This window comes from Stigmatopora argus, chromosome 6, assembly GCF_051989625.1.
Source record: "Stigmatopora argus isolate UIUO_Sarg chromosome 6, RoL_Sarg_1.0, whole genome shotgun sequence".
NCBI lineage: Eukaryota > Metazoa > Chordata > Actinopteri > Syngnathiformes > Syngnathidae > Stigmatopora > Stigmatopora argus.
In genome coordinates, this window is record NC_135392.1 from 3991504 (window position 1) to 4012142 (window position 20639).

General features: G+C 40.3%; 1 protein-coding gene across 2 annotated transcripts in view; it reads right to left on the bottom strand.

Annotated features, from left to right (window-relative positions):
* The window catches only part of gli1 (GLI family zinc finger 1), a 51504-nt gene that overhangs the window by 9397 nt on the left and 21468 nt on the right, over positions 1-20639 (bottom strand). Inside the window, exons 1-2 of one of the 2 annotated variants that reach the window (XM_077603131.1) lie at positions 5538-6019; positions 2232-2344 (exon numbers count right to left, since the gene is read on the bottom strand). In XM_077603131.1, the coding sequence (XP_077459257.1) occupies positions 2232-2302 (71 nt within the window). In that variant the 5' untranslated portion in view covers positions 2303-2344; positions 5538-6019. Of the gene's footprint in view, positions 1-2231; positions 2345-5537; positions 6020-20639 lie in introns of those variants that run through there. The other variant, XM_077603130.1, reaches the window with a different exon arrangement.

Genomic DNA, 20639 nt, shown 5'->3' on the forward strand with positions numbered 1-20639 from the left:
ATAAGCACATATATACATACATACACAGAGATGTACATGCATGCATACGGTCGGTCTTAACACAGCCATTTTTTTGTTAAAGAGGCTGACAGCTGATGAGAGGAAGGATCTGCAGAAGCGCTCCTTCCTGCAATGCAATCTATTGCTAAAAGAGCTTTGGAGGGACTCCACAGACTCATGCAGGGGGTGATAGAGAAAGAAACCTTTTAGTTCGGGGTGTCAAACTGTGATTGGTTTGCGGGCCAATTAGACGTCACGTGGGCCGGCCCCCTTATTTTGGGGCAAAAAGGTTAAAAAGTGGGAAAAACATTAAAACTGGTTAAAAAGGAAAGTTAATGTTATAATTTTACCCTTTTTATCTTATCCCTACTTTTCAATAGAGAATATTTCCAATGTATATTTAGTACAAGCGATATCATAAATCAGGAAATGAATTTTTTGGCGCGCAAATCAATCAGATCTCACGTGGGCTGGTCACTTTATTTTGGGGCGAAAAAGGTAACTTATTGGCCGCCATTGGACGTCCAATCCAATTTTGACTAGATGTGAAATGGACATTTTCGTTATTATCATTTTAGGTCTCTCCCTTTCAATTTTAGCCTACTTTAATGCACTTTTTACAAAAATGTTGGACCATTTCCTATTGATTTTGGGGGTATTAACAACTTACTTTCTGTCGGTTTTAAGGTTCTTTGATAACTCATTGATGATAACCCATTGATGCCATTTTGCAATGTGAATGCAGATTGAAAATACAAATCATTAACAAATTCGATTCTCTTTATACAGTATAAATGAGCTACAAAATGACCTTTCATGCAGAAAAAAAACCTGCAATCCAGATCGGACCCCCTAATGAGCCATGTTGGGCTCGCGAGCCGTATATTTGACACCTCTACATTTTGGCATTTCCTCTCCCATTTTACAAAGATATTTTCCAGGCTCCCTTGAATTTCATCTCCATTAAAAAAAGTGTCCATTTTTGTCCTCCCATCCACCTTTTCCTAATTCCCCCTTTCAGTCTTTGAGATGTATTCACTACTGGATCTTAATCTGCGCTTTCTAATCCACGGCTGCCCCCCCAGCCTAGAATTGCAACCCCAGCTCCACTTTTTTCTCTTCATTGAGTCGGTTGAGTTTCTCCCTTTTTTCTAAACCCCTCCCCCCTCCCCAAGCCCCCTTTCCGATTCCCGTCCTGGCCTATCTCCTTCTATCTCCTCCACGGCCCGGTCCGGTGGCTCAATACGGTAACCTGAGTGGGGCCGCGAGGCAGTCATGCAGAGCGCAACGGGGGCCGGCCAGCCTGTAATTAGCAGCTGTCAGAGAGCCCGAACCCGCCCCGCAACCTGGGTGGCATGGCTAACCGAGGAGGGGAGGCAGGCTAGCAAAAAGAGGGCCAAAAGCGGGGGTAGGAAAAAACACGAGCAGGTTGCTATCAGTCGGCAGCATCCAAAATTTTAAGGCTGTTTAATCAGTTTTGCTAAAAAAAAATGTTGTCTTTTTCGTCTTGTTTTGGTTTGGTTGGGTAAATTATGTACGGGTATTTGTTTTGTAGGTGTTGGAGTGAACACGCTGATTGATACAAAAAGTTGTTTGTCGAGGAAATTTTGTTATTCGTATAATAAGGCTTATTTTGGTTTAGTTTTGAGAATGTATTGTTTTATTAGGAAGAAAATCATTGGATTTTCCGTAGTATTATTTCTGAAATGGGATTTTAGGGCAGTAGGAATAAAAGATCTAGGGTCAATTTCTGCTTAAAAAGTTAATGTTAATTTTATTCTTTTATATGGAAGAAGCCAGAAAATAAATGTCTCCAAATTCAAGGCATTGAATTTTGAAGTTCCAGTTCATGATTTTAATGAAAGATTAAAACTTAGTAACTAGTATTCACCTGGTGAAATGTGATTTAAGGATACCATAAAGGATGTACATTCATACGCATATCATTTGAATTTAATTTTTCTTTCCCTAAGCCTTATTTGATGTTCCAAAAAAATCATAATTATTCCTAAAATCACTGTTTATGGTTCAAAGCTAGTAAGATACGTGCATGTCCAATTTCTAAAATTATTTGCAAAATAAATAACTATGTGATTCCGAGGCTAATTCATGATTTGGCAAGTCCTTTCTTTCATTTTGTTTAAAATTGTTTAGTAAATTAAATTATGGGACAAGGCATGATAAGTACTACTACTTCTCTAGTCATATTAAAAGTACATATTACGTCTTACCCTCTGGGGGGCTGTCCTGGTGAGGTGTCATAGTGGTACAGCCCCTGGTGCGGCTGCATGTCCACCGGCATCGGAGCTCAGAGACGGCCGGCTGCTCCGCTTACGCCAGCGACCTGCCGGCGAGCAAACACAAGGACGCTTCGTTAGGCCCGGCCCAACCGCCATAACAAAACAAACCAAAGCGGACCGAAATAGCGGAGGAGCGCAAAAACAATTGCGGACGCGTAGGATGTTAATAACAGAGCAAAGCAAACAAGAGAAGGTGCTGTTTATTTTTAAAGTGGCGCTGCTTAGGGTATATATTACATTAGGAGGACAACTTGGAATTACAGTGGAAATAACTGGTCTACACAATTCAACTTTTACTGGAGCGCATATATTTTTCATATAGAATTTGCATCAACTGCTACTACTACTACTACCGCTACTACTACTACCGCTACTACTTCTACTCCTACTACTACTACTGTTACTACTACTACTACTACTACTACTACTGCTGCTACTACTACTACCGCTACTACTTCTACTCCTACTACTACTACTGTTACTACTACTACTACTACTACTACTACTGCTGCTACTACTACTACTGCTGCTACTACTACTACTACTACTGCTACTACTACTACTGCTGCTACTACTACTACTGCTACTACTACCACTACTACTACCGCTACTACTACTACTACTACCGCTACTACTACCACTACTACTACCGCTACTACTACCACTACTACTGCTACTACTACTACTACTGCTACTACCGTTACTACTACTACTACCGCTACTACTACTACTGCTACTGCTACTACTGCTACTACCGCTACTGCTACTACTACTACTGCTGCTACTACTACTACTACTGCTACTACTGCTACTACTGCTACCACTACTACTACTACTACTGCTACCACTACTACTGCTACCACTACTACTACTACCACTACTACTACTACTGCTATTACCACTACTACTACCGCTACTACAACTGCTACTACTACGACCGCTACTATTACTAGTACCGCTACTACTACTAGTACCGCTACTACTACTACTACTAACACTGCTACTACTACTACTAACGCTGCTACTACTACAACTACCGCTACTACTACAACCGCTACTACTACTATTACTACCGCTACTACTACAACCGCTACTACTACTATTACTACCGCTACTACTACTACTACCGCTACTACTATTACTCAAATGCATTTGAAAAAATGATCTCATTCTCAGCAATCCCTTTCTATCAATCACATGCCATTTTGTTAAATACAGTAATCCCTCAAATATCGCGGCTTCAACTTTCGCGGTTTCACTACATACCATTTTTTTCTGGGGGAATTTTTTTTTAATGAAATCAGTTTTTTTGTAAGTTCTTAAAAAGGCCATCTTGGGATGTTTTAAAAAGAGAAATCACATCCTGTGCTTGCAAATTCTTCCACTCAACAACTCTGACCCGATCTCTCGCCGACCCGCTGATCATGTTCCCGCCGTCCCAAAGACGAAAAAAAAAAAATCGCCATGGCCCCGAGATGAAAGCGTCCGTCCGCTGTCGCCACGACTGTTACGTGTCTGCGCAAGTGTTAAAAGGGCAGCGGGGAGCTGTTTAAGCCCACCAGTCACCTTAGGGGATTTGGAGTGTAAAGTTAGCTAGCGGCTAAATGACATGTGCGGACCGCTGGTGCTAATTGCACGTATTGGTCGCTGGCTTTGGCCCGCATGCACGATAATTAGCTGCGAGCGCTAAATAGAGATCTCGCCATCCACTTCAGCTGTCCAGAACTCGTAAATGGCACGGCGGGGCGCTTGAAAACACACACACCTGTCAGTCTCACCGAGGGGGTATCACAATATTGGAGTGTCCGACAAGTCTGGGGAGGCCGCGACACTACTGTCTAAGTGCGTAAGTGCGGTGGCAGGTGCGAATCAAGTGTGTGCATTCCAGTGTGTGTGTTTGGCATGATAAATGAGCCTCAATGACCGATAAACTACCTGCGCCACAATGGAGCCAATGGACTTTTCCACTATTTTCTAGGCGAGGCATGCAATATTTTAAAAGCCGCATTAAAATGGAGGATATTTGTACATGACGTTGATAAGACCAACCGTATGTATACATGTACATCTATGTGTATGTATGTACATGTATATTCATATATGTATGAGAGTATATATTTTTATTTTTTCAGCAACACACTTATTTATTTTAGATATGTATTTATTTATATATTTATTTTTTCAGCAACACGCGTATTTATTTTATATATTTATTTATATATTTATTAGTTATTTTTTCAGCAACATGCTTATTTATTTTAGATATTTATTTATTTATATATTTATTTGTTTTTTTTATTTTTTCAGCAACACGCTTATTTATTTTAGATATGTATTTATTTATTTATATATTTACTTGTTATTTTTTCAGCAAAATGCTTATTCATTTTAGATATTTATTTATTTATATATTTATTTGTTATTTGATTTAAGATTTATTTAGATATTTATTTATTAACTTATTCATTACCTCTTTATTTATGTCTAAAATGTATTTTTCTGTGTCTCACCCTCTTGCTACTGTGACAATGAAATTTCTGGAATGGGGGATGAATAAAGTTATTTAATCTAATCTAATCTAATAACCTATTCTGGATCTAGTGTTTACCAGGTTTCAGTATTGTGACAAATAATGATTTCTTTGAATAAAACATACTCCATTGGCCAATTCCAGGGAAGTTGAGACGTTGTGTAAAACATTCTCAAATATTAAATGAGATGACAGTAAACGGTTCCCTAAAAAGTTTAGGACAAAGACAACAAAAGACTTGGAAAGTTAAGGAATGTCACAAAGAGAAAAACAACACCTGTTAGCAACATTTCACAGATGAAGTTGATTGGAAACAGGTGAGTGTCCTGTTTGGGTTTAAAGGAGCATTTCTAAAACCAAAAACTTAAATAATTACAGCGTTGTTTTGCATTTGCGATGCCAAATAATAATAGAAAATGCAGGTGTTTAATTCAAGTCAAATGCTTATGCTATTTTCTGGTTAAACATAAAAAAAAACTCCTATAATACTTTTAATAATTTTAGTCTTCCAGCCAAGCATGTTGTCCTTCACTGGCACTTTTTAGTCGTCCTATATTTGGCCCATTATTCATGAGAAACTCAGCACAAGTTTACCCAAAGGAATTTAACATAACTTGCCTTTGGATGAAGCATCAACAGATTTAAAAACTCCAAAACATAAATCATAAATCCACTAAAACAAACGACGGAAGCGGTTACAAACGAACCCCACTTTGTAAAAGGATGGAACCATGGTCAACATTAGGGTCCAATTTGTACGACAGGATCAGGACCCCAAACTGCCTGAATAAAATGTAAAGATTAATTCCCTGAATTGACATTGTGTGCCTTTCAATTTTGAGATGACAGACTATTGTGCTCCCAATAAAGTGACTCTGGAGCCCCGTAGGTCAAAGGTCATTGAGGCTGATGTATTAGTTCTCAAGGCCAAGCCTTGAAGCTTGACCCTTATTCCAAATTAAGCACACAAGAGGGGTGAGAACAGTTGAGTTTCAAGTCAGTGATCGTGTTTTTTAGCACAACGCTTATTGATGTTCGGCATTTTGATCGGAATTCTTGGATAACCGGATCTAAAACTTTTAGGAACTCTTTTAAAAAAATACACCGTGAGTCCTCATAATTATGGCTGTATCACAAAATAGAAAAACAGAAGCAGTGTTTTTGTATGTAATTCACATTTGGTGACATTTCCTCTAAATCACGGGTGTCAAAGTGGCGGCCCGGGGGCCAAATCTGGCCCGCCGCATCATTTTGTGCGGCCCGAGAAAGTAAATCATGAGTGCCGACTTTCTGTTTTAGGATCAAATTAAAATGAAGAGTATAGATGTATATTAAATTTCCTGATTCTCCCCCTTTTAAATCAATAATTGTAATTTTTTTAATCATTGTTTTCTGTTTTTAGTTCAAAAATCATTTTGTAAAATCTAAAAATATATAAAAATAAGATACAATAAACATTGTTTTAGATCTATAAAAAACGGAATATTCAGGGATTTTAATCCAGTTCTTTTAATCCATTTATGAAAAAATATATATCTAAATATTATATCTAAAATGGTCCGGCCCACATGAAATCGAGTTGACGTTAAAGCGGCCCGCAAACCAACCCGAGTCTGACACCCTTGCTCTAAATGATCTATTATGAATTTTGGACATTTTTTTATTGATTTTGAGCGTCTTTCTGTGATGCTTCTTGTTCGGTTTTGGGTTCCTGCTCATTTTTGGCCATTCCCCGGGTGACTCCATTTTGGTTTGGGGGTACGTATTTCAAGGTTCCCCGTTAACTCATGGGCTCCCATTGAAGACGGCGGAATGAACGAATGTGATTGCGGATAGGAAATCGAGCAAGACAACTCACAAACATCTGGTTTTGTCAAAAAAATGAAAGTATTTCATTCTGTAATTACTACATGAATGAGCTACAAAGTGCCTGTCAGGCAGAACAACTCCACGGGCCGGATCGGACCCCCTAGCGGGCCACTTCCAGCCCGCACGCTGCAGATTTGATACCAAGATCACAAGAGACAAAATCACCTGATCCACCCCAACGTCTAACTTTTGGGTTTAATACACATACACATTGTGGAGGATGTCACAAGTAGCCTTTTTGACATCTCCCAATTGGGAAATGTAAATACAAAGCATGTGTTTACTGGATTATTGTTCTTGCATAAATTCTTGGTCCGCAATACTTGAGTTTCCTTTATTCCAACGACAGTACGAGTTGTTTGCGGGAATACAAAAGCAAAAACTTTGACTTAGTGCAATTTACAAAGCTCATTGGCAAAAAGTCTATGGTGTTAGTCCTCTTTTTGTCGAGAGAAAATGGTGGACAGATGGCTAGCAGTCCACTAAAAACGGCTAGGCATTAGTGCAATGTTTTGCAAAATAAAAACAATATTTTGAAAATGAGACCGAGACAAATGACTGATGGCTTTTTACTTCTGTTCAGGCAAGTGATTTTATGTGTTTTCCAAAATTGCTGAGACACAAATGCAGTTTAGTCAAATTTTTCAGATATGAGATCATTCCCTTATGCACGGTTGACTGGCGACCATTCATTGTACATAGACATTACACAGAATTTCGATCCTGAACGGGTTGGACGATCAAGAAATGAACCCACACGATGGTTTAGAACTTTTGACAGATATAGATTTCCCAACGTGCCATTCACCGGTTGTCAACTTCGCTAAAATTGCCTTAATCATCGCAAAAGTTCTTACGAGATGGATGTATATTTTGCACCAGAACCATTGCTATAATACTTGAGATCGCTAACTTTTCTTATACTCGCCATGGGATGGATTACCCAAACAACAGCCATGGTTGGTGACCCATCCGGGGTGTCGTTCCCCTTTTCGCCTTGAACGGGTATTGGCCAATGAAAACTGTCTGCTGGGTTATTTGTATCCAAAACCCGACTACGTTTTTTCTCAAGCGTAAAACACCAATTGCCATTACAATGTTCTCGGCAGCCGACTAAACCCTCCCGATTCCGTTCCCCGACTGCCATCTTTTCTGTCCGCTATCTCCGTCTGCTATCTCTCGCCGCCTCCACCCTCATTCCTGCGTTCTCATTCGCGCTCCCCCTCCCTTCTGGCGGCGGCGCAGTCGAGGTGGGTGTTCTCGGGGCTGTTATGACTTAGCGAGACGATAATGGCAGCTATAATGTAGCCGGCCGTTCCTGATGTGGCCGGCCTTGCGGAGGACGCTGTTGTGTTAAGGCTGGAGGGCGGGGGGGGGAACCCTTAGGCCGACCGCGGGGGCCGGCAGACCCTGCCCCGGCGTTCTCTCGCTCTCCCCCCGCCCAGCGAGCCACTGACTTTTCGCGGCCTTCTTGTTTGCCTTCGGTGGTAAACTTTGTTTTTAAATTCTGGTTTTGTTTTGCTAACCCCACCCCACCCGAGAGGGATTCTCAAGGGCTAGCCCCCACCACCCTCCTCTGTGTTTTTACCCCTTTTGCTGGGTGAATTCCTCGCAGTTGCTGTAATGTGATGGGACGGCCGAGGGGAGGGCAAAAAAAAGGGGGGTCCCCAGTGAGAACGCCACAAAGGCCACCGGGCTGGAGACATCACCGTAATGTACGATAAGCCTCGACTCGCTGACCCGCCGTGGGACAGATTAGCGTCAGATTCGCTAGCGTCGCTGAGTGTCATGGAAATGACTTTAATTCCCTTTACCGCTTCGGCGTGACGCTCACAAGATAGCAAACGGGCTGAAATATGTTTTTTTAAATTGTATCGTTTAGGAACAGGACGATGACGTGTAGTGTTTTGGAAGAAAAATATTTTTTCTTGTCTGATAACGCTTTGGAACCAAAACAATAGCGATGGACAATTTTTTTTGACGTTTTAGAGATGTACATACGTGGTGATGTCGCCAACTAGTGGCCTGGCATGAATATTGCACTTAAAGTTTGGTTGAATACGAATATTTTCCTACTACAATCAGACTCAACGCCTGAAAACGTTGAGTCTGATTACGCTTTGTAAAACAATAGCGATGGACAAAAAATGTTGACGTTTTAGAGATGTACAAGCGTGGTGATGGCGCCAACTAGTGGCCTGGCATGAATATTGCACTTAAAATTTTGTTGAATACGTATACTGATTTTTGGATATTTCTTTTTTTTAGATTTCACGTTTTCCCATTTGTAATTCCAAAGTTTGAAGATATTTTTGCAGAGTATATTCAACCAATTTTTGTTTTTGAGTATTTCACCTCTTCTCAAGCCCAAATATTAATTTTGTAAATACCTTATATCAAGGGTGTCAGACTCGGGTTGGTTCGCGGGACACTTTAACGTCAACTCGAATTTGAGTTTTTTCTTTGAAATTGATTTGTGAAACTCAATGGTTTTGTGCAAAATTGTGTTGTACTGTTAAAAAAACGATATATTTCGCGAATTTTGTGAGGCTCTTGAGGCGTATATTTGGAGATGGAAAAAAAATCATAGCTTAGATATTGACTTGCGAGCATAAATTTGATGTTAGAGCACAAAAAATGGCCGCAAAAAAGCTAGTGAACAATTCTGTACCAAAAAAAACCCAAACCAGACAAAAGCTGCTTTTGCTGTTGCTTTTCTCCAGGTCTCGAAGCGCTTAAAAGGATTTCCCTTGATTTCAAAAGGAAAAGATTAGAAATACTTAGAATTAGAATTACGATCGTTCAAGCCCTGACACCGCTCGTCTGCTTTTTTGCGCAACTTAAAAGCAAGAATTTATCTTGCAGACAATTCCTCGAAACTCAGCCAAACATTGTTTATTCCTGGAAACCTCTTCTCACGTCCTGAAATGATTTAATAGCAAATAGCATAGCGTTGTCGTGTTGTCGTCAGACTACAAGACAATCCTTGTCTTAGCTTCGTTCCCTCGGGTTAGCCAACACTGCCAAAGATCCCGCGTTGAAAAGATGACAAAAACAACAAAAGTGAATGTTTACTAAGCTGCCTTTTTAAGGTTTAAGCCAGTCCTCGGATAGGCTAATTCACACCTCGGAAATTCACCTATTGTAAACAGCAGGTGCTGATTTGCCTCCGTCGGACTTCCCGCAATGTCAAAATGAAGCGTTGATCCCTTGTTGCTACACGTTCGGAGTGACTGACGACAGACGGAGCGGTCGCACCGGAAGATTTTATTCAACGCGACGCGCTAACAGTAGCTGGATTTGGAAGTATTTGTATTGTCGTACTCATGTGTCTTGTTCTTTATGTATGGAGGTTTGAAATCTAGAACATTTGGAGGCGTGTTGTTGATGGATTTTGTTTTTTTATAACTCCAGATTTGACAGATTTTTAGCAAACTCGTCACACATTCTACTTATAGTTTACTTCAAAAGGCTGTTATGGTTTCGAGACATGCAAATTTATGTTGCAGTAGTAGTAGTAGTTGCAGTAGTTGCAGTAGTAGTAGTAGTTGCAGTAGTTGCAGTAGTAGTAGTTGCAGTAGTAGTAGCGGTAGTAGTAGCGGTAATAGTAGTAGCGGTAGTAGTAGTTGCAGTAGTTGCAGTAGTAGTTGCAGTAGTTGCACTAGTAGTTGCAGTAGTAGTTGCAGTAGTTGCAGTAGTAGTAGTTGCAGTAGTTGCAGTACTTGCAGTTGCAGTACTTGCAGTTGCAGTACTTGCAGTAGTAGTGGTAGTTGCAGTAGCGGTAGTAGTAGTAGCGGTAGTAGTAGTAGTAGCAGCGGTAGTAAGAGTAGCGGTAGTAGTAGTTGCAGTAGTTGCAGCAGTTGCAGTAGTAGTAGTTTCAGTAGTTGCAGTAGTAGTAGTAGTAGTTGCAGTAGTAGTATTAGTAGCTAAAAAACTTAGCATAGCATAATGCACACAAAACGATTGTGACTGCTATAAACATGATTTATCAATTAAAAAAACTCAGCCAAACATTGTTTATTCCTGGAAACTCCTTCACACGTCCTGAAATGATTTAATAGCAAATAGCATAGCATTGTCGAGTTTTCGTCAGACTACAGTAGCTGGATTTGAAAGGATTTGTATTGTCGTACTCATGTGTCTTATTCTTTATGTATGGAGGTTTGAAATCTAGAACATTTGGAAGCGTGTTGTTGATGGATTTTGTTTTTTATAAGTCCAGATTTGACAGATTTTTAGCAAACTCGTCACACATTCTACTTATAGTTTACTTCAAAAGGCCGTTATGGTTTCGAGACATGCAAATTTATGAACGCCATTTTAGTGTATTTTTCCCCACATTATTTTTCTTCGTAAAACACCCACAATTTATGCAACTTCAAAGTTCCCAAATTTGACATTTTCTGCCATATAATTCCTGGATTTCATTTATTACAAATTCAACTTTTGATCATTTCCATGAAAAAATTTATTGATTTTTTTAATACTATGCAATTGAAATGAAATGTTCCAACAAATCTTACATTTTGACAGAGAGAGAAAAATAAATGTGGGTATTTTTCATTGTAGATTTCCCTATGCAGTACTTGAATACTTTTGTGCAGGCCACCCAGCCGTCTAGCTGCACATACCTGCGGTTTCCTGCACCCCACTGCCTCCACACACACACTCACACACACACACACTCACACACACACACACACACACACTCACTCACACACACACACACACACACACACACACACACACACACACACACACACACACACACTCACACACTCAGACACATTTCTTTCAAGACGTATCCAACATGGATAAGCGACGTTGGCTCCAAAGTAGTTTTCCCTTCATTTTTTCTGAATGTTTGTTTTTAAAAAAATTCTCAACTAACAATTTAACAGTTCTTTAACTAGGTATACAAGGGTGTCAGACTCGGGTTGGTTTGCGGGCTACATTAACGTCAACTCGATTTTATGTGGGCCGGACCTTTTTAGATATAGTATTTAGATTATTTTTTTATAAATGGATTAAAAGAACTGGATTAAAAGCCCTGAATATTCTGTTTTTTATAGATCTAAAACAATGTTTATTTTAGCTTTTTTTAAACTTATTTTTAGATTTTACAAAATGATTTTTGAACTAAAAACACAGGAAAAAATGGATTAAAAAATTACAATTATTGATTTAAAAGGGGGAAAATCAGGAAATGTAATAAACATCTATACTCTTCATTTTAATTTGATCCTAAAACAGAAAGTCGGCACTCGTGATTTACTTTCTCGGGCCGCACAAAATGATGCGTTGGCCAGATTTGGCCCCCGGGCCGCCACTTTGACACCTGTGGTCTACAATGTTTTCTGTGTCTTGCGTCTGTCTTGCTACTGCAACCAAGAAATTTCCCGAATACGGGATGAAATAAAGTTCTAATCTAATCTAGTAGCAAGTGTTTGATTAATAGTGTAGTGAATTTACGATAAGTGAAGTCGCGATAATCAAGGGATTACTGTAATACGTCCATTGACCAAGTGTTTGGCATGTCGGCCTCACAGTCCTGAGTTCGAGGGTTCAATCCCAGAGTCGGACCTTCCTGTGTTTAGTTTGCAATCTAATTTAAATCTAAATCTAATCTAAAAAAAATTCTATTTATGACTCCCTCACCCCCCCTTTTAATTTTATTCAAATTCTATTCAATGCTAACATGAAATTAAAAGCAACAAACGTGACTTTGCGTGTATTTGTTTCCCAATTCAAACCTATTCTGATTTTTAAGTGAATTTTTTTTATTCATCCCAGTCATTTCCTTCTCATGTAATAATTATATTTTCCACGTGGCATCTAGGTAGAAAAACCGCAAATATTTCTTTGAACTCCTTTTAAGGAGACGTGCCGGAGGAAACGGGGTGACAAAAACCAAAAACCAAAAAAAGGGTATAAAAAAAGGGGGGCGTTGATGATAAATGGAGAAAGCAGAAGAAGGCAGCTGCATTCACACAGCTGGCTCGCAGCTGTAGACGGCAGCTTGCGCTAATGCTAATCTATAAACAACAAAGGAAGGGTAAAAGAGCAATCATAAATCAGCCGCTACGACTACTAAGTGATTACAACTCTTCTAGGGATCCTTGAAATTCACTTGAACACATTGGCTGCCTTTGACGGCTATTGCCGTCCATTACAAATATTTTCAAGTTATATTTTTAAGACGATTAAAACTAAAGTTGGCATGACGATTCCAAAAAATTGTTTTTTTCCAGCATGTTTTTTTTAAATCATCATACTATTATGTTATTACTTGCACACAATTATGATTAGAGTAGCTATGCCTTATTAAAAAACATAATAGTGTTAAATAATCAATGCAGTCAGGCCTGTTTCTATAATCTTCATTGTAAACAAATAAACTGAAAATAAACCCAAAACAGGATATTGGATTGGAAAAACATTTGTATTTGTTGTAATTCACCATCTATTAACAAAGTAACAAATAACTAGTGGTTTAATAGCACTAAAATGTGTTAAATATTACTAAAATTGGACGGATTTTGGGGGACTTTTTGCATGGCAATGCGCTCGTAACATAACATTAACAAATTTAAATGAACTTGGATTACGATGCAGACACTCAAAAATTGATTTAATCTAACCTTACACTAAACTTAATTCTAATTTTGTTTTAAATTTTTATACGTTTCTTCCCCCGGGTTGGCTCTATTTTCCCCGCCTCCACCCTGACTTTCACTATCGAGGGTTGTTTGCTTTTGTCTTCCCTTCAAAATATTCCCAAAATGATGCACACAAATGTCCTCACAATAGAATAACGCAAGACCACTTGCCACCGAGAAGTAGTATATACTCCTCTCGTATTAGCGATCGCTCCGCCATTCGCACTGACTAACGGGAAAAAAAAACACTGAAAAAATGCAAGGCTCCGCCCAGTGCTCATAGAGACATTACACGAGGGAGCTGCGACCAGAAAGACAATGGCCATGATATTCTTATGAGCAGCTTCTCGCGTCCAATGTCTGCTCGTATATCAAAATTTGTCTAGTATTTCAAGATAAATATTTGCCCAAAATTTTACTCATATCTCAAATTGCTCGTATGTTGGGGCACTCGTATGTCGAGGTACCACTGTAACTCTTTAAAAAAAAATACCTCAACTCAACCAAAAATGTGTTCCCTAGTGTTATCAATGTTTGAAAACTGGCGATGAAAAATACTTCAACGTTATCCAACTTCACAAAACATACTAGTACAGCAAAAATGACACTAGTAGTGGGTAAGAAAAAAGGCCAAAAACTGGTTCAGGGCTCATCCCTGTCACCACCAAAGCTTTTTTCCCCTGACAACAGCAGCTCGCTCGAACCTCAAACCAGATCATTATCCACTGGCTTTACACAAGCACCACAGTGATCATAAGAAAAATAATAATCCTAACAGTCTTGGGTGGGCAGACCATATTTATAGCCGGCCTGCCGCGTCCACGTTCCTTTGCTGTGCGGCAGCTGGAGGAAGAGAGACGGAGAGGCACCAGCCGATGGGAATCAGTCTCAGCGCGTGGGTGGATTCCCGGCGCATGTGTGCGGCAGAAAGCGGGAAAAGTCCAAGAGTCGGCGTTTGCGTGGGAGGAAACCGACGGTCACGCGTGGCGAAAACAGGGGGGAGTCGCAGGCGGCATGTAGATTTTATTGCGCGGTAACGCTTTCGTCAGTTTAGTTGTGTTTACGAAATGAGGCCGGAGAAATGAATGGACACAAAATGGCGGAGTTTGTGATGTGGTTTCCCTGGAAGGAATTCCTTGCGTCATGGTGACGCGGTTCCTCCGAGCGTTAAGCTAGACTTCTGATGATTCAGGAGTGGTCATTGCTGACCTGGCGGATGTTTGAATCATCGTCACTTTCACGTTGATGTGGATCCTGGTTTAAACTAGGTTCAGCGTTTGGTAATTGTGTTAGCGCTGCCACGAGATTGGCTGATTTTGAGTTAAGTTGTAAACACAAGTAGCGGTTACGTAGCAAGTACGCCGTTTTTTAAAATAAGATGGTATAAAAAAGTTATATATGTATATATATATACATATATGTGTATATATGTCTACAACTTTTTTTATACCATCTTATTTATATATATATATAATATCAATACTCACAAAGAATATACGCCTATCCTCATAAAAAAAAACTTAACAATGCTGCAAATCTCTGAGGGTTGACATTCCGTATATCTGCTGGATAAATATGAATCAGTCATATTCATGATTCACTGTACCCGCCCTATATAATATAAGTTTTTTCATGTGGGGTCCATCAAAAAGCCTGGCTCATTTATCGCCTCTAATTATTTCCCACACGTTTTAGTGCCTTATTGTCTCACTGGCAGAGATACAAATAACACACACATGCAGAACACGTGTACACTACTGCGTGTGTGTATGTGTATGTGTGTATGTGTGTGTGTGTGTGTGTGTGTGTGTGTGTGTGTGTGTGTGTGTGTGTGTGTATGTATGTGTGTGTATGGGCCACATTGCAGCAGTCTGTGTTTGTGTGTCCCACCAAGAGTGTAATTCAGAAACATTGACATCACTCAACGACAACAAATGACTCATTAGGAAAGCGCGGGGTGCTAATGCTAATGCTACAAACAATACGCTCTTTTCTTCACCTGCAACTGTTGCTCGATGACATAATTAATGAGTAAATTGGTGTTTGTTTTTGTCAAGCTATGAAATAAAAACGTCACGTGCGTGTTAAGTCTTTCTGTAAAAGATAGCGATGGTATATTGCATATCGCACAATGGCGCTATTAGCGGTTGTATGTTGCATAAACGGAATATAAAAAGAGGCCAGCGCAACTGATAAAAACAAATCAGTAGGAAATTTGAGAATCCTGTTACAACCAATTATACAATACAAACAAATGTTAAAATATATTGTAGTAGTAGTAGAAGCAGTAGTGGTGGTAACAGTAGTAGTAGTAACAGTAGTAGTAGTAGTAGTAACAGTAGTAGTAGTAGTGACAGTAGTAGTAGTAGTAACAGTAGTAGTAGTAACAGTAGTAGTTGTAACAGTAGTAGTAGTAGTTGAAGTAGTAGTAGTAGTTGCAGTAGTAGTAGTAGTTGCAGTAGTAGTAGTAGTTGCAGTAGTAGTAGTAGTTGCAGTAGTAGTAGTAGTTGCAGTAGTAGTAGTAGTTGCAGTAGTAGTAGTTGCAGTTACAGTAGTAGTAGTTGCAGTAGTAGTAGTTGCAGTTGCAGTAGTAGTAGTTGCAGTCATAGTAGTATGAGTAGTTGCAGTAGTCGTAGCAGTAGTAGTAGTTGTAGTAGTAGTTGCAGTCATAGTAGTAGGAGTAGTTGCAGTAGTCGTAGCAGTAGTAGTAGTTGTAGTAGTAGTTGCAGTAGTAGCAGTAGTAGTTGCAGTAGTAGCAGTAGTAGTTGCAGTAGTAGCAGTAGTAGTTACAGTAGTTGCAGTAGTTGCAGTAGTAGTAGTTGCAGTAGTAGTTGCAGTAGTGGTAGTAGTTGCAGTAGTTGCAATAGTAGTAGTAGCAGTAGTAGTTGCAGTAGTAGCAGTAGTAGTTGCAGTAGTAGCAGTAGTAGTTACAGTAGTTGCAGTAGTTGCAGTAGTAGTAGTTGCAGTAGTAGTTGCAGTAGTGGTAGTAGTTGCAGTAGTTGCAATAGTAGTAGTAGTAGTAGTTGCAGTCGTAGTAGTAGTTGCAGTAGTAGTAGTAGTAGTAGTAGTAGTAGTAGTAGTAGTAGTAGTTGCAGTAGTTGGAGTAGTAGTAGTTGTAGTAGTTGCAGTACTTGCAGTAGTAGTAGTGGTTGCAGTAGTAGTAGTGGTTGCAGTAGTAGTAGTGGTTGCAGTAGTAGTAGTAGTTGCAGTAGTAGTAGTAGTTGCAGTAGTTGCAGTAATTGCAGTAGTAGTTGCAGTAGTAGTAGTAGTTGCAGTAGTAGTAGTAGCTGCAAGTGACTGCTATAAACATGATATATCAATTTTAAAAAAGGCAGATTAAATTAGCAGAGAAATTCAAATTTTAGTGGTACAAAAAGCTTGTTTTCTTTAGTGACCAATTCCATCAATTGTAATTAGGTAGGCGTTTCCTTCTCTGAAGGAGACACCAAGTAGAAACTGTGTCTTTGAGTGTTTCTGGAAAAGTTATCAATGGCATGATGCACTCACATAGCACAATAGCGCTAACAGCGCTAAGCTTGCATGAAATGCAAGTGAAAGCTCCAGCAAAAGAAAGAAAGACGAGTAATGGTGAATCACTGGAGAAAAAAAGAAGCAAATCTGGCGTCCGTCATGTTGTTTTGTAGCGGATGACTCACCGAGTCTGTGTGTGGTATTCATGGCCTCCTTTCTGCCGCACAAAGGCGGGATGGAGGGAATCGGAGGGGATCCAAAAGGGGGGAAGAAAGAGGGTGACAAAGAAGAAGAAAAAGGAGCTGATGCTCGCAGACAAACGGAGAGAAAGTAAAAGAGAAAGAGAGAGACGCCATGCTTGAGCGGACCTTTTTTTTGGCTGACAACGGAAACATTGTGGGGCGTCCTCGTCGCGGACTTTTTGGGCCCACCTGATCGATGCGGGGTCAGCGCGTTTTGACACATCCGCTAAGGTCAAGTGATTCCTACTGTTTACAGTAGCTACAGACCAGTGCTATGGTGCTTTATAGGCCTGGCGGGCTTCACCCGAGACAGGCTAAAACAGTGCTAGAAAATGATAAAAAGTATGTATATTTTAGGCAATTTAACTTTTATAAGTACAGATTTTCTTGCAGTGGCTAAAAAAAAATCAGATCCATTTTTTCCGAGCACGAACAACGATTACAAAATTATTACTGGACTTATTTTGGGTTGGAGATGTAGTGAAATGTTCACTTTAGGTCTTGGAAATTTCACTTACCGTATTTTCACAACTATAAGGCGCACTGCATTATAAGGCGCACCCTCAATGAATGACACATTTTATTTTTTTCCGTATATAAAGCACAATGGATTATTTTTAATCAGACATAGGCTTGTCATCATCATTGACTTGACAAAAGCCTAATTGTTATAAGGCGCCCTGTCTATTTTGGAGAAAATTTAAGACTTAAGTGCGCCTTATAGTCGTGAAAATACGGTACACACATTTAGCTCATTCATTACCATCAATGTTTTTACATTTTTTCGCCAGGAAGGACGAAAAGTTAGCTGACTCTCCGCCATATGATCACCGCTAACCCCTCCCAGTCCGGATAAATTGGGCGTCAATCGCCGTCAATGGCAAAAAAAGACTTAATTACCCGCGAATCGCCTAACGAAGCTTTTCATAAATCAGTTAACTTGCGAACATCCCGAACAAATTCGCCAACACGTCTCTCGGCTGCGAGCGTCGCCTTTACAAGCGTTTCCAATAAATTCCACGTCTGCCCCGGACGAAGGTCGTTAAAAGCCGAAGCATGTCTCCTTTAAGAGCCAGCAGACGTTTGGTATTCATTACGAGTCATAAAGGCTGACAAAGAGAAGGCTCGCATGTCGTGGAGGGGCAGAAACGAGTATTTGGCCAGCTTCAATTGCCCAGAAACTTCTTGCGCCTGCCAAAGGAAGAGGGTACCTGAAGAGGGGCAAACATTAAGCGGCAGGGTCCGCGTTGTAGGACTCTTGGAGAGTTTGTCTTGTAATTGAGTCAATTGTTGACCCCCCCTCCCCGGCCCACCGCTATCCTCCTCCATTCCCGGTTCAAGCGGTCTCAGCAAATCTTGCTTTAAAAGCCGTCCGAATAATGAATGGCCGTTCTCTGTCCATCCATCTTTTTCGCCTGCTTCACCCCCTATCCCCCCTCCCACCTTTTACGTCTTTTTCGTTGTCTCCCGGGATAATTGTACGCTGAGTCAAAGGCGAGCATTTAGGAGGGAGATCGCCCCCCGAATCTTTTGACAACAGCACCCCCTTGGTCACTCTCTCCTTCATTCCTCCTTTTGTTTGCACCGTGGGATGAATTTTAATCACTTTCCACCTTCAATTCCACCCGTCGCCCCTCCACTGTATGGACAAAAGTATGCTGCGGAATCTACAGGAGACTGGGAATGTATATAGACGTTCTTTGTTGAAGAGCATTGGTTAGCGTTGGACGTCCATTGCCGTCAATGGTAGCGAACGAGTCAACCTGGAGAGGCCGGAATGAGAATCGCATCATTGTCTGGGTAATTTGTAAATGCTCTAAGGATGAAGTTTTCTGTTTAAAACTGCCCAAGAGACAATTCCTTAAAGGAGGAAAAGGGAAAACCAGAAGTGGGAAAAGGGAAAACGAGAAGTGGGAAAAGGGAAAACCAGAAGTGGGAAAAGGGAAAACCAGAAGTGGGGGAAAAGGAAAACGAGAGGTGGGTAAAGGAAAAACCAGAAGTGGGAAAGGGGAAAACCAGAAAGTGGGAAAAGGGAAAACCAGAAAGTGGGAAAAGGGAAAACCAGAAAGTGGGAAAAGGGAAAAACAGAAGTGGGGAAAAGGGAAAACCAGAAGTGGGAAAAGGGAAAACCAGAAGTGGGAAAAGGGAAAACCAGAAGTGGGAAAAGGGAAAACGATAAGTAGGAAAAGGAATAAACCAGAAGTGGGAAAAGGGAAAACCAGAAGTGGGAAAAATGGAAAACCAGAGGTGGGAAAAGGGAAAACCAGAAGTGGGAAAAGGGAAAACCAGAAGTGGGAAAATGGAAAACCAGAAGTTGGAAAAGGGAAAACGATAAGTAGGAATCGATCAGGCTTTGATTGTGCGCTTACAACAAGAGAGCAAACCAGGTGGTTGTATTTCATTTTCATTTTGTGGATGAAGTTGTCATTCGCCGTCCACGTAACAGGTGCCCTTAAAGACAATTGCGGCAAAGCGAGCCGCGGGAATGGTCGCCCGAAAGAAAAGCGATGACCCCTGCAAGACGCGAACGGAGTTGAAAAGGACAGACATCCTGACAAAAAGCACCTCAAATGTGACGCAAACGTGATGGTTGGAGCTTTTACAAGCTTCGCCTGGTTTCCTGCCCTTGGCACATTTGGCCCGCTGTGACCTGCACTCTGCCGAGGACCTTTACGAGGTCAAACCAGAAGCTTGAACACAATTTAGAAGGAAATGAGCCGACTATTTCAGTGAGAGAAATTGACGCAATGGTAACCCCCCACACCCCAAAAAAAACAGGCCATAATGCGTTTGAGTGCTCTATTGTCATGTAAACTCAAGGAGTTATTGTTATTTTTTTTTAAGACAAAAATATATTAATAAATAAGTAGTCAACATAAGGAATAAGTAGTCGTCCACATTAGGAATAAGTAGTCGTCGTCATTAGGAATAAGTAGTAGTCAACATAAGGAATAAGTAGTCGTGGACATTGGGAATAAGTAGTCGTGGACATTGGGAATAAGTAGTCGTCGACATTAGGAATAAGTAGTCGTCGACATTAGGAATAAGTAGTCGTCGACATTGGGAATAAGTAGTAGTCCACATTGGGAATAAGTAGTAGTCCACATGAGGAATAAGTAGTAGTCCACATTGGGAATAAGTAGTAGTCCACATTGGGAATAAGTAGTAGTCCACATTGGGAATAAGTAGTAGTCCACATAAGGAATAAGTAGTAGTCAAAATTGGGAATAGGTAGTAGTCCACATAATAATAAAAAAAATAATAATAATGAATGCACTATTCTTCATGCATTTCACAGCTATGGTTTGAAATATGATCTTCTGTTCTCCCAAGATCTATAGAATCCTCTGAAGTCTTTGCAAACTAATATCCCAAAACCATGTAAAAACCAAAAGTCTGTTTTCCCCGTCCAAGTCGGAATGAAAACAAGCCATCAACTAGTTGATCCTCATCTTTGGGCTTCCCTCTCGTCCTCCTGCTGGAGTGTTTGTTAGGAAATCCTGAACAAACGGTGGCTGTTTGTCCTCACTTTGTCAACGACGCCTTTTTATAGACTGGCACTATTGAC